Source organism: Narcine bancroftii, chromosome 7 (genome assembly GCF_036971445.1).
Source record: "Narcine bancroftii isolate sNarBan1 chromosome 7, sNarBan1.hap1, whole genome shotgun sequence".
Lineage (NCBI taxonomy): Eukaryota > Metazoa > Chordata > Chondrichthyes > Torpediniformes > Narcinidae > Narcine > Narcine bancroftii.
The window spans coordinates 134,891,759-134,905,779 of NC_091475.1; the positions used below are offsets into that span (position 1 = coordinate 134,891,759).

The 14,021-nt window shown below is 39.6% G+C and overlaps 1 protein-coding gene across 1 annotated transcript in view; it reads left to right on the top strand.

The window, feature by feature from the left end:
- The window catches only part of LOC138740031 (uncharacterized), a 95,432-nt gene that overhangs the window by 17,684 nt on the left and 63,727 nt on the right, over window positions 1–14,021 (top strand). Inside the window, exon 2 of the mRNA XM_069892475.1 lies at window positions 2,250–2,348. Within this exon, the coding sequence (XP_069748576.1) occupies window positions 2,250–2,348 (99 nt within the window). The remainder of the gene's footprint in view (window positions 1–2,249; window positions 2,349–14,021) is intronic.

A 14,021-nucleotide genomic window follows, 5' to 3' on the forward strand; every position in this document is an offset into this window, starting at 1 on the left:
CTGTGAAGATTTACCACACCATTTAATTAGCTCTGCAGAACTTGAAAAGGTTAAGTGAGAGTGCAAAAGCCAGTGAAAATGGAGGCATAATCTTAGCCATAGTGTGTATCCACACATATAAACAAAAAAAATGAGACATAGGAAACAACAAAAAGGAGAGATATCCATTTGTAAACAATGTAGCGCTCAGTGTACATCAAACCATTTTCAAACTGCCCCACTAAATTCACATTGCACCTTAAGCAATCCCGATGCCATAAGTGCTCTGTGATCAGCAAAGGATTCCTTAAGATGATAAGTGAGTGGAAATAGAAAAACACTGTTTTAATCGTACATAATTGACTCATTATGTGCATGACTTCTCAAGCAAAATATTTCAATTGGGTCTAGAGCAGTGGTTCCCAAACTTCCCTTCCCACTCACATACCACCTTAACAATCTCTTACCAATCATGGAGTACTTTTGGCATAAGGATTGCTTAAGGTGGAAAGTGAGTTTAAGGGGTCAGTTTGAAAACCGCTACTTCAGATAATGTAGGATCTGCATAGGTCAAGTTGTGGAAGAATGTTGGTAGTAGGTATGTTATACAGAACACCAAACTAGTAGTGAGATAGGCAATATCAACAAGGAAAACATTTGTTTTTTAAAACCATGGTCATTTTAGAATTAATCTTCAAAGTTGCCTATTTTATCTCTTGTTTTAAAGGTAAATAAAGGTAGAGCCGTTATCATGGGCATAGACTGGGAGAACTTAAATGGTAGCAATTCAGTGGAGCAAGGTTTTCTGGAATGTGTAAGGGATGGTTTCCTTGACCAATATGTTGAGGAATCAACTTGAGAGCAGGCAACCCTTCACTGTGTGTTGTGCAATGAGGCAAAATTAATTATTAACCTTGTATGTGGCCTCTTGGGAAGAATGACCACGGTATAGTGGGATTTTTCATCAAGATGGAGAGTGACATCATAATTCAAAGATTTGTGTCCGGAACTTATTGAGAGACATTTATGATGATATGAGGGATGAATTTGCTAGAAGTACATTCAATGGGTTGATGGTTGATAGACAGTGGTGGGTATTTAAAGATTGTATGAAGGAACTTCAAAAACTATACATCCCCATTTGCCATAAAAATAAATAATGACTGACATTATTTTTTTAAATGATCTGCCCCTCATTGTATCAGTAGGGGTCATGCAAAAAAAAAAAAAAGATTTTACTGAGAGAAAAATTTTAAGCAACATTATTTCCAGATCATGCACTTTTATTTTCACACCACTCCAAAATTATAGATTTTACTCAACATCCAACCTCACAACACTGTTGATAATCAAGAATGATGAGCCATTGAGAAAAATAAGCTGAGACATAAGAGTTGGTAGATTGTTTTGCAGCTGGACAAAATGTTGGTTAGGATGCACTTGGAATACTGCGTACAATTCTGGCTGCCACACTATAGGAAGAATGTGAGGTAGTGGGCTGTATAAAGGAAAGGGGTGAGTCAGCACACAGGATGGAGATTGAAAACTTGGCTGAATGGTGCACCAACAAGAACCTTGCACTCAATGTCACCAAAACCAAGAAGCTGATTGTTGACTTCAGGAAAGGAAAGCAGGAGCAAATTTAAGTTCTTGAGAGTCTCTACCTCAGAGGATCTTTCCTGGACCCAACACACCAATGGCATCATGAAGAAAGCATGTCAGTGCCTCTACTTCTTTAGGAGTTTGCGGAGGTTTAGTATGACACCAGAAACCCTGGCAAATTTCTACAGAGGTGTGGTGGAAAGTGTGCTGATCGGCTGCATCACCATCTGGTATTGAAACATCAACATCCCTGAGTGTAAAGCCCTCCAAAAGGTAATGGACACAGCCCAGGACATTGCAGAAAATACCCTCCCCTCTATTGAATACATCAACAGGGAACACTGCCGTCTGAAGGCAGTAGCAAGCATCAAAGACCCACACCACCTAGCACATGTTCTTTTCTTGCTGCTGCCTTTTGGGAAGAGGTCCAGATGCCACAAGACTTGCACCACCAGATTCAAGAACAGCTGCTATCCTTCTACCATCAGACGACTCAACAACAAACTCAATGAGAGACTCATTTAACTTTTCTTGTGCACTTTCTTGATTTTCTTTTGTTTGCTCTGTATTGCACAGTCAGTTTGTTTGTATTCATTGACTGTTTACAGTTATTTTATTTGTTTACATGTTTGCACTACCAATTAGTGGTTATTCTGCCATGCCTGCAGGAAAATGGAATCTCAGGGTTGTATGCGATGTCATGTATGTACTCTGAGATAAATCTGAAATCTGACAGCATTCGAAAGTGTGCAGAAGAGATCTACAAGGTAATTGCCTGGAATGGAGGGCTTCATTTATAAGGTGAGAGCAGATAAGCTTGATCTATTCTGACTAAAACATAGAAGATGGAGGGTTGACAGTACAAAGGTTTATAAAATTATGAGGGATATAGACAGGGGTGAAGGAGTCTAAAATTAGAGGGTATAGGTTTAAGGTAGGAGGGAAGATGTCTAAAAGGCACATTTTTCATAGTAGATAGATAGACTGTGTTGTCAAAGTAAGTGATTATAGGCAGAAAAAAATTACAGCATTTAAAAGGTATTTAGATAGCTCCTTGGATAAGAAAGAAGTAGAGAGATAAAAGTCTAAAATGGGCAAATGAGATTAGTCTTCATAGTCATCATGGTCGGCCTCAACAATTTGGGCACCTTTCTGTACCATACAATTCTATGAATCTCTACGACTTTGACAATTTATAAAGCATTTATTGTGAAATATATTAACATGACAAATTTATCTTCATGTTTAATTGAGTTTAGTAAGGCTATCAGAAGTTTTAATATGGTATCCAAAAAAGCTTGCAATTAATAGAATGCATTGAAACAATTAACCATGTTCCTTCTAGCAGTTTGTGCAACACTACCCAGTGTTCAAATTCTACTCCTTCAGATTTCCAAACACCATTGAGATATTGCAACCTCCTTTCAGATGTTGAAATAAAATAATTTCTTCCTCTTAACTTGGATTTTTGGTGACAGAGTGCCTTTTGAGTTTCTCTTTTCAAAGATCGAAGGGATGGTCTGTATCTTAGACAATGTGTTTAATTTTTAGTTCATGGGACACACATTGGAGCATATTTGGAGGAGTAGGATTTAGATTTCAGAATTATTTCCCTAGAGCACAAACTGAAAAAGCCTCGTCAAAGGCTTAAGTGTGGCTGGGATCCACATATCACAGTAACCTGAGATTAGAAGATTAAAAAATTAAGAGAGAAGGAAGTGAGGAGGGTGAGTTAGAGGGTGAATTTAATGTCATGAAGTATGAACAGAGGGAGCAAACAGAAAAATGAAATTAGTTCTGCTTACTTCATGAGAGGAAGCTTTAGAGAGGGTGCAGAGGAGATTTACCAGGAAGCTGTCTAGATTGGATAACATATCTTTTGAAGAAAGATTAAGCATGCTAGGACTACTTCTTTGGTCAACAAAAGATTAGAAGTAACTTAACTGAGTTGTATGAGCTTATGAGCAGCATCGTGGTCAGCCAACACCTTTTATGTGGGCTAACAATAGCAAATGGCAGAGGACATTTTTTTTAAGGTTAGTGGAGAACAGTTTAGGGGAGATATCAGAGGAAGGTTTTTTTTTTACACAGAGAGTGGTGGGTTTCTGAAAGACATTTCTGGTGGAGATGGTAGTGGGTGATACAATAGGGACATCTAAAAAGTTAGATAGGCACATTGATGAAAAAAAGAATGGGGTCATGTGTTGTGAGGGAGGGAAGGTTTAGATTGATGTAGAGTAGATTTATATAGGTTTGGCACAACATCATGAGCTGAAAGAAACATACTGTTCTATGTTCCATATTTAAAAAGTACCTTTGAAAATTTTAACCAATTTAAATTTGATCAATTTTTCTATCTTCTAAAATGGCACAGAACATGGAGGAGGAAGTTTCCACAAATAAAATTACTCATTTTCTGGATAAGCAATAATTCACACATATAATTAAATTGTTATTGTTTTTGATTATGCAACAACCATGAAGGTAATGTTGGAATTAAAATATATTTTCAATAAGTCATCAGGTAATATGTTTAACTATTCATGAAACTCAAGTTACTGATTGATGTACATTTACTCTGTTATTTATATTTACTTCTTGATTACTTGTTTCTTCACAAGTTACCTTGTTCCTTCCTTTCTGCAGTTCACCTTTGGTAGCCATCCTTTAATTGTAACCCATTCCTCTGGGAACCATCCCCATTGTTCCTATACATTATCAATGACATTCTACACACATCCTGATTATTAGTATTCTCTTCATTCAGTCTGTCACCATCTCAAGGTCTGTGCCTCTTCTGCTGGTCACCTTTGCTAGTTTTCTCTGGAGACTCAGAAGACTCCTTTGTTTCTTACACATGAAAACGGTGCAATTATCCTTACAATTCCCCTCTTCTCAACTGCTGTGAAGATTTCTCCTTTAGCACCCATCAAATTCTTTATTCAACTTCATTGTTCAGCACCCAATCTTGACTCAGTTATTTGACAGTGCTTACACTGTTCATGTTGCAAATAAACATTTCTTCTGAGAATCTTATGAAGCCTGGAATTTTTAGCTGAATTCTCTTTTTCAACAAAGTTCCTAACTTAAACAAAGTTGTGTGATAATAGTTAGATGAAAAATCCCTTGAAATAAATGCTAGAGGCTGAAGTGACAGCTGCAGTGGGAGAGGGGAGAGTGGAGACACAGAACTCCTCTATGGCATTCTACCATCCAGTTTTAATGCTGATGGCCCTGCAAAAGCTTTAAGAGGCCTGTTAAAAGAACCAATAGTGTTTCTTTAACATCTCTAAATGCATGTTCACAGAAAGGTGGTGCCCATGCTTGCCTGTGGAGTTCGAGGGATTGTGGGCTGCTGAAGATAAGTGGACAGGTGCAGGGCACCAGAAATGGGGCAACTTTTCCCCACTGAGATGAAGAAGACAGAGAAGGTGGCCTCAGCAGCAGACTCACGAGGGGTTTAGTGACTGAAGGACCCAGACAGCGATACGGGCTGCTGGAGACCATGTAAATGGGAACCAGGTATTGGGCCCAGCTTCGTGAGTGATCTGAGGGCAAGAAGGGCTCCCGAAGTAGCCTCAGGCACTGAGAGCTTCCTGGTCATATCAAAGGTTCAGATGTGGGAGCTCAGGTTTGCAAAAGGATTGAACTGGAGTCTGTGCAGCTGCAGAAGTTGAAGGGGCACCAGGAGGAGAATTCACAGACACTCAGTTTCTCTGAAAGCACTTCCCTTTTTCTTATTGTTGGGGATGCCAGACAATGCTAAGTGACACTTCTTTGTATGTCTTTATGGCAGGCAAAAGTTCACAAATTTTGTTTTATTACATTTACATATTAAAGGAATCTTGAGCTGACAAATAATTTTTCAGGCCTTATGTCTGAAGTTAAAATTTATTTTATTTGTTTGTACCTTTTCTGCTTCGCATGTTTAGATAATTCAAAGATAAAAATCCTAAAGTAATGCTTTTTGAATTTAAAAATTACTAGCTTGAACATATGCAGATCTTAACTGAATTTTTAAAAAAAATTAACCTCAATAAAAAAGACCAGTTCACATTTTCTGAATTATCTGGAGTTCAGAAGAATGAGTGGTGATTTCATTGAAACAAACAAAACCCTTTCACTGGTCTGGGGTGTCTGGAATAATGCCCCCAAGAGCAGAATAAGAACTCAGTGATTCAAGAGTTAGTGAGCAGAAAACTCTTCACCCAGAGGTTGTGATTCTTTCATGGACTTGGCATAAGGGGTTGGTCCATCTTCTATGCCTTATGTTATTCTATTCTTGGGCACATATCATTTTACTACACATTTTGTACTTTCCAAATATCATAATATTTATTGTAAGGGTCACCAATCCCAGCAAAGAGCCACAGTCGAGCAAAATCATGGAAACATTCAGCAGGTAGACAGCAGCTGTTGAGTGAAGAGGATATGTTATTTCCAAAAAGTGAACACTTTAACATACAAAAATCACAAGTAACTAGGAAACAAAGTAGGCCAATAAGGCCTTAAATCCTGCTCCACTATTTAATAGGATCTTGGTGGTTCAATACTGGCCTCAACTCCTCCTCTGTGCTATTTCTCTAGATCCCTCTACTTTTCAATTTCTCAAATATTTATCCCCCTCCACTTTAAATACTCCTAGTAATATGGTTTCCACAACAGTCAGGTAATTTAAAAGATTCACCACCCTCTGAGAGAAGAAATTTCAGTTTTTGATGACCAGCCCTTACCTTATAACTATATCCTCCAATTCAGATGCTCCCTCAAGTGAAAATATAGCATCTACTTTGTAAAACCTCTTTAGGATATTATATGTTCAAATAACATCGCCTTTCATTCTTCTAAATTCCAAGGAATACAGGTTCAAACTATTCTTGGTACAAAAACCCTCTCATCCCAGGGATTAGCCTGGTGAATTTCTTGAATTGCCTCTGATGTTACTGTACATATTGTGAGATAAGGAGATTAAAAATGTACGCAGGATTCCAGGTATGGTGTCACAAACAGCTTGTACAATTCCAACAAAATCTTCCCACTTTTCAACTCCTTTGCAATGAGGGCCCAAATTCCATTGACCTTCTTAACTACTTGTTAAGTTTGCCTGCTATCATGTTGTGATTCATGCACAGTGACTAGATCAACTAGATCTCTCTGTACTCTCATTGACTTTTAGCACATTAAACTCCAGCCATGCCATTATGAAAATCAGCTCTCTCCATTGACTCTGCCTACACTTGGCACTGGCTCAGGGAAGCAGCCAACATAATTTAAAAAAAACCACCCCATCTTGGTCATACACTCTCCTGTATGGCAGAAGATACAAGAGTTTAAAAAACTGTACCCCCAGATTCGGGGACAGCTTCTTTCCTCACTACTGTCCAGCTCTTGAACAGACTTCTCGTTTGTTAAAGGCGATCTCTCGATCTCACAAACCTGCCTCATTGGGACTCTTGCATTTTTTTTATCCTGCACATTCTCTGTAAGACTGCATTCTGCACTTTTGTGGGGGTTTGGAAGGGGTGGGAGTTGCACTAATGTTATATTTATATATGCCAGGATGCCATGCAAACCATTTTTTAAAATTCTGACTTCTTTTTATTTAATCTTGGCAGTCTCCTGCCAGATGACAGCAAGATCAACCTCTAATTTTTAGTAACTTTCCCCCCCCCCCCCCTTGGTTATCCTCATGTATTTGGCATCATACCTCCTTCTCTTTTCCTTCCCCATCCTTTCTTCCTGTCCCTCACCTACACATTATTTCTTCTAGCACCAAACCCCCTTCCATTCATTCCATGATCTATTGATCTCTTAAGAAGAGTGCATCTCCTTTGGCCCTCTCACTTTATTTTTTTCCCCCCATGTCTTCACTTCTCCAACCTGCATGCACCTACCAGCTTGTGTTGCTCCCCCTCCCCCATCCTTCTTTCTTTCTTGCTATTCCTAAGGAAGGGTTATGACCCCAAATCTTGAATGTCTGTTGCTTTCTATGGATGATACCCAACCTTTTGAGTTCTTCCAGCAATTTATTTTGTGTTACGAAAGCTTTTAACTGCATCTTGGTATGTTTCAATAATAAAGAATTTAATAAGTCTGATGGCCATGGAACAATGTGCCGAGATTTGTTTTTTGTGTATCTTGTTGGTATCAAAATGGATAAAATCTGACAATTATCATCCAATCAAAATGGAAATGTGTATTCACATTGAATCAAGTTTTACTATCCATGGGCGCAAAATATGATTACTTGAAGAAGAGACTGTAAAAAATTACACATAAAACATCCATTCCCAACTATTCCCAATTTAGCTTTATTTATCTTAAATATTTTGCAAAGTAAAAAAGTTCCTTTATATTGCACTTCTCTATATCACATTTATCTTCATTGATGGGACAGCAGAGGACAGGATTAGTAGCTTTAAGTTCCTTTATGTCTACATATCAGAGAACCTCTTCTGGGGCCAAGACATCATGGGAACCGTGAAGAAGGCACACCAATAAACTCATAGGTATGGAAACATAATTTTCACCCCATTGGAATGAAGGAAATTAAGTAATTTGTCCCAGCAGGTAAACGATTGGGATCAAAGAAGTGGGAGAGGTGCAGACAATGTGTTTTTTTTTTCTCCTTTATATTTGTATAATTTATATAACTTTATTCTTGGTTGTACTGGGGCCTGGGGGGAGGGGAGGGGGTAGGGAGTGGAAATATGGACTCTATATGTGGTGTTCTTTGCTTGGCTTCGCAGACGAAGATTTATGGAGGGGGTAAATGTCCACGTCAGCTGCAGGCACGTTTGTGGCTGACAAGTCCGATGCGGGACAGGCAGACACGGTTGCAGCGGTTGCAGGGGAAAATTGGTTGGTTGGGGTTGGGTGTTAGGTTTTTCCTCCTTTGCCTTTTGTCATTGAGGTGGGCTCTGCGGTCTTCTTCAAAGGAGGTTGCTGCCCGCCAAACTGTGAGGCGCCAAGATGCACGGTTTGAGGCGATATCAGCCCACTGGTGGTGGTCAATGTGGCAGGCGCCAAGAGATTTCTTTAGGCAGTCCTTGTACCTTTTCTTTGGTGCACCTCTGTCACGGTGGCCAGTGGAGAGCTCGCCATAGAACACGATCTTGGGAAGGCGATGGTCCTCCATTCTGGAGACGTGACCCACCCAGCGCAGCTGGATCTTCAGCAGCGTGGACTCGATGCTGTCGACCTCTGCCATCTCGAGTACTTCGACGTTAGGGATGAAAGCGCTCCAATGAATGTTGAGGATGGAGCGGAGACAACGCTGGTGGAAGCGTTCTAGGAGCCGTAGGTGATGCCGGTAGAGGACCCATGATTCGGAGCCGAACAGGAGTGTGGGTATGACAACAGCTCAGTATACGCTTATCTTTGTGATTTTTTCAGTTGGTTGTTTTTCCAGACTCTTTTGTGTAGTCTTCCATAGGTGCTATTTGCCTTGGCGAGTCTGTTGTCTATCTCGTTATCGATCCTTGCATCTGATGAAATGGCGCAGCCGAGATAGGTAAACTGGTTGACCGTTTTGAGTTTTGTGTGCCCGATGGAGATGTGGGGGGGGCTGGTAGTCATGGTGGGGAGCTGGCCGATGGAGGACCTCAGTTTTCTTCAGGCTGACTTCCAGGACAAACATTTTGGCAGTTTCCGCAAAACAGGACGTCAAACGCTGAAGCTATAAGTGTTGTAAGAAAGTGTACTGTTGCCTCAATTTGTATGAGTCTTTGAAAAAAATATTTTTGAAAAAAATAAGGCACATTGGCTTACATTCTGATGAGTTTGAAGAGATTCAGCCTGCGGTCGAGCACACAATTGAATTTCTATAGCTGTATTGTGTAAAGTAGATTAACTGGTTGTACCACAGCTTGGTTTGAGTATTCAAATGCCCAGGAATGTGGAAGGTTGCAGAATGTGGCAAACCTAGCCAAATTCATGACAGGCATTGATTTCTTGTTCATTGAAGACATCTTCATATGGTGTTACCTCAAAAAGGTGGTAAACTTCTTAACAGATCCCCACACAAATGTCACAAACTCTTCTTGATCCTCCCTTGAAGCAGAAGGTACAGACCCCTGAAATCTGGTACCTCTAGGTTTAAGAATTTTTTCCCCCCAAAAGCTATCAGATTTTTGAATATCTCAGTAACACCACCCACTTCGAGATGAAGTGTCTACGCTATTAAAACCACAAATATTTTTTGCACTGCAACAGAGAATATTTATCAGTCCTTTTAAATATATTATCTTTTTATTCTCTCAAGGTACATTATGTTAACTCAATTTATACTTATTTTCTGTTCGTGTGTTTTATGTGTCTGTGCAGCTGCAGCAAGGAAGAATTTCATTGCATCTGTACATTATGCTTACGTTTGCAAAACTAAGCTCATTATCATTATCAGGGATATTTACTTAATCATAAGTAATCACTTAATCATGAAGCGTGCAAACATAGTTTTTTGGTATCTGAGGAGCAATTATTCAATTACTGGTTGGGTTGATTGGCACACATGCTTTGTATAAAAGATCACCATTGGACACTGTTGGTCATTTTAAGATTGTTTATTTTGCAGTGAGCAATCAAAATGAAGGCAGCATACTTTTATTTTGGCATTGGTCTCATAGTGGGCCAACGATCCTTTTCTTCAGGTTCACCTGTACGTCATCTCCAGATGAAACTTACAACACCTGTCAAGGTATGTAAAGGATTCAGATGAAGTAGCTTTTCATTAAAATGTCAATTCCATTAGACATTTGAGAGTGTGAACTTAGAACCTGGAGTAGTAAATGAAAGATGCTATGATGTTGTAGCCATTGTAGAAAATTGGTTGAGAACAGGTCAGAAATGACAGTTCAATGTTCCAGGGTACAATTATTTAATTTGTGATAGAGAATGGGGAAATGGCATTACTACTGGAATTAGGGAGAATGTCACATCTGTCCTGAGAGAATATCTTGGAATGCTGACCCAATTAAGCAATATGGAAAGAGCTGAGGAATAAGGAAGGTCCAATCACTATGATGAGGTATCCTATAGGTCTCCCAATAGCCAGTAACAAATAGATTAAGTTAGGTTGACATATTAAATAGGGTTCTTGTAGTGAATGATGGTAACATCCCCAATATTGACTGCAATCCCTTTAGAATCAGGGGTCTAGTTGGAGAAGAATTAGTGAGATCCATGCACAAAGGTTTCTTTAAACATTGTGTAGATAATCCAATCAGGAGCGATCACTCTTATAAGTGAGTCAGGCTAGTTACAGGTATTTAAGTTTTGGTAGGGGAGCAGTTTGTGAGCAATATTCCGAATTCCTCAAGTTTTAAGATACTGTGGCATCAGACTGGCCCACAGTTAAATTCTACACTGGGGGAAAGCTAATTACAACACTATTAAGGGAGGAACTGGGAAAGTGCATTGCGAGTGGTTGTTTGGGTTAAATCCACATCTGACATACGAGAGTTTTTAAAAGTCCCGCTGTTTAGAGTTTAAGACCAACATATTGCTGCAATGATAGAAGATAAAAATGGCAAGGTTTGGGAAGCTGAAATCAGACAAGGTCCCTGAAAGAGAAAATGCAGGTATTCCCTGCTTTACGAATACTCGAATTATGAAAATTTGCTTTTACGAAAAAATTAATGTGCACTTTTATGAAAGGGTTTTCACTTTTTGCGAAAATGGATTCCAATAGTAGTGAATGGGTCTTTGCTTTACGCCATTTTGGCTTACAAAAGGTTTCACAGGAACACTTTAGTTTTGTGAACAGGGTATACCCTTAATGTAAAAAAAATTGGGGGGAATAAAGGAGAGCCATTAAATGTTTGTGGCAAATAGGATTAAGGAGCATTCCAAAACATTTTGTATATATGCGTTAGAGATAAAAGGGTAGGTTGCACAGAGACAAAGGAATGAATTTATATGCAGAAACAGAAGAAATGGACAAGGTCCTAAAAGATATTAACCAAGACAAAGGCATCGCTGATTGTGAAATTAGGGAAGGATATAATATTCTTGGGCATGTTACTGTTGAAGAAGAGGAGTTGCACTCCCTGAAAAGCATTAAGATTGATATGTTGGACAGGGACTGATGGAGGCAATGGAAAGTCTTGAAAGATCATTTTATTCTCTTTAGAAATAGACAAAGTCCCAGAAAACTGGAGATAAGACAATGTTGCTCCTATGTTTAAGAAGGGAAATATTGTGTGATGTTTCTTTTATTGTAAAGAACCTTGGGCTTTTTTATAACTATACTTTCTGAGCAATAGTACTCACTCACAACTCCATGAAGGCATCCATTTTGAATCTACTCCTAGCTGCAACAACTCCTCTCCATCTCCCTCTAGTGGTCAGGATTATCACTATCATTACATCCCCTTTCCTTGAGATGTTTAATCTAACCACATGACACACTAACATAGTATTCATTTTAATTTAAAATTCAACACAAACAAAAACACAAACATCAGCAGAATAAACTTTTTAAGTATGCAGTTCTCCTTTTAGCGATTCAGTCTGTCAGGTGCTTTGATAATGCGTGTGGATCTTCTTAACACAAGTGCTTGGTTGGCTCTGTTGGTCCACAACTGTCAAGCACTGGCGGAGTTTCCTCTGTTGCTGTGCAGGCTGGATCTTCTGCATTTGTCTGTTCCTGCAGTGTCTCTTGCATTACACCAGGCCCTTTTGATTCTTCTTCAGTATTTAACTGTCCTCTGTTCTGACAGAGTAGGATCTTGGATTCACTTCCTCCAGATCTGAAGCCTTTTTGTCCCAAGTGTTGGAATCTCTGAGTCTCACTGTGTCATGCTGTGCCAGTGGCCCTAAGCTTCTTGCTGATTTGTCGCAGATGCTTTTGTTTCCAGTCAACATCTTTGACATCTCTGTTCTTGTTTGGGTCTGCAGAGTAGGAAAGTGTGGTGTGTAGTCTTTGTCCCATCAGAAGATCAACGGGTGACACGCCATGTTCAAGTGGTGAAGTTCTGTCACTCAATAGAGCTAGATAATGATCTGAGCCACTGACTAGTGGTTTCTTGAGCAACTGTTTAACTATGCAAACTCCTTTATCTTCTTCACCATTTGACGGTGGATGCAGAGGACTTGAAGTCACATGTTGGAAATCATAGTCTTCTGCAAAGTTTTGGAATTTCCTACACCTGTAGCATGGCCCATTGTCACTGTAGACAATATGAGGAATTCCATGTCTTGCAAAGATCAATTTCATATATTTGATCACACAAGCAGCAGACATGTCAGGAAGCAGCACAATCTCCAGATAGTTCAATAGATAGTGAATAATTAGCAGGTAATTTTTTCCATCCATGTGGAACAGATCAGTCCCAACATTCTGCCATGGTACTGCTGGTAAGTCAGTTATGATCATGGGTTCTTTTGTCTACTTTGTGTGACGTTTTGAAAAGGTCTCACAGATGGAAGCCATCCCGTAACTATCAGCATTTATCCATGGCCAATAAACACCAATTCGGGCCCTCCCCTTGCATGTTTCCATTCCAAGGAGCCCCTTCTGCAGCTTTTTTTCAGCATCTCTTGTTGCAGTATTGAGGAAGGACAATTCTGCTCTGTCTGAGTAGAAGCCCATTGACAAAACTCAGCTCAGCTCTGATGTTGTAGTATGGCTGACATTCATCTCCATTCATTCAGATTCTTGATGACCTTCTGTAGAACTGAGCCCTTTTCTGATTCAGCTGCAATCTGCTTGGATTTCATGTCAGATACAGGACGAGATTCAGTGATCAGGTTTACGCGAAGATTAACAACTGTCTCTGTGGCACCCTCATTGTGACCCTCTGTGTCATTGCCCTGGATAACGCATCAGCTACCACAATGTTCCCCTGGTCTGTACACCAATTCAAAGTCATAATATTGTAGCTTCATCATCAGTCTTTTCTTGATTATCGCTTGAGGTCTTTCTCTGCCATGAATGTTGGTAGACCATACTCATAACTGTGAAATTTCTCAAATCCATAGACCAGATCTAGACACTCTTTCTTAATCTGTGCATATTGACATTCAGATGTTGTCATTGTCCTTGGTGTGTATGCTACTGACCTCCACTCTTTCTCCTACAGCCTGAAGTAGTACAGTACCAATTCCATCTTTTGAAGTGTCTGTGGATATTTTTCTCCTTCTGGATGGATCAAAGAATGTCAAAAGCTCTGGTTCTGTAGTTAGAATGGTCTTCAGTTGTCCCCATTCTTAATCATGGTTGACTGGCCTGTAATTATTTCCTTAGGTACTGTGCTTTGGAAGATAGGTTTGGTATGAATTTTCAACTTGCTCACACCTGCCCCTGACAGTTTATCTCCAGAAAGGTGATTTTCTTCTCACCAAACTGACATTTTTCTCTGTTTGACTTTAATCCATACCTATGGATGCATTGTAGCACTTTGATAAGCCTCTTGTGTGGATCCGCATAGGATCATGTCATA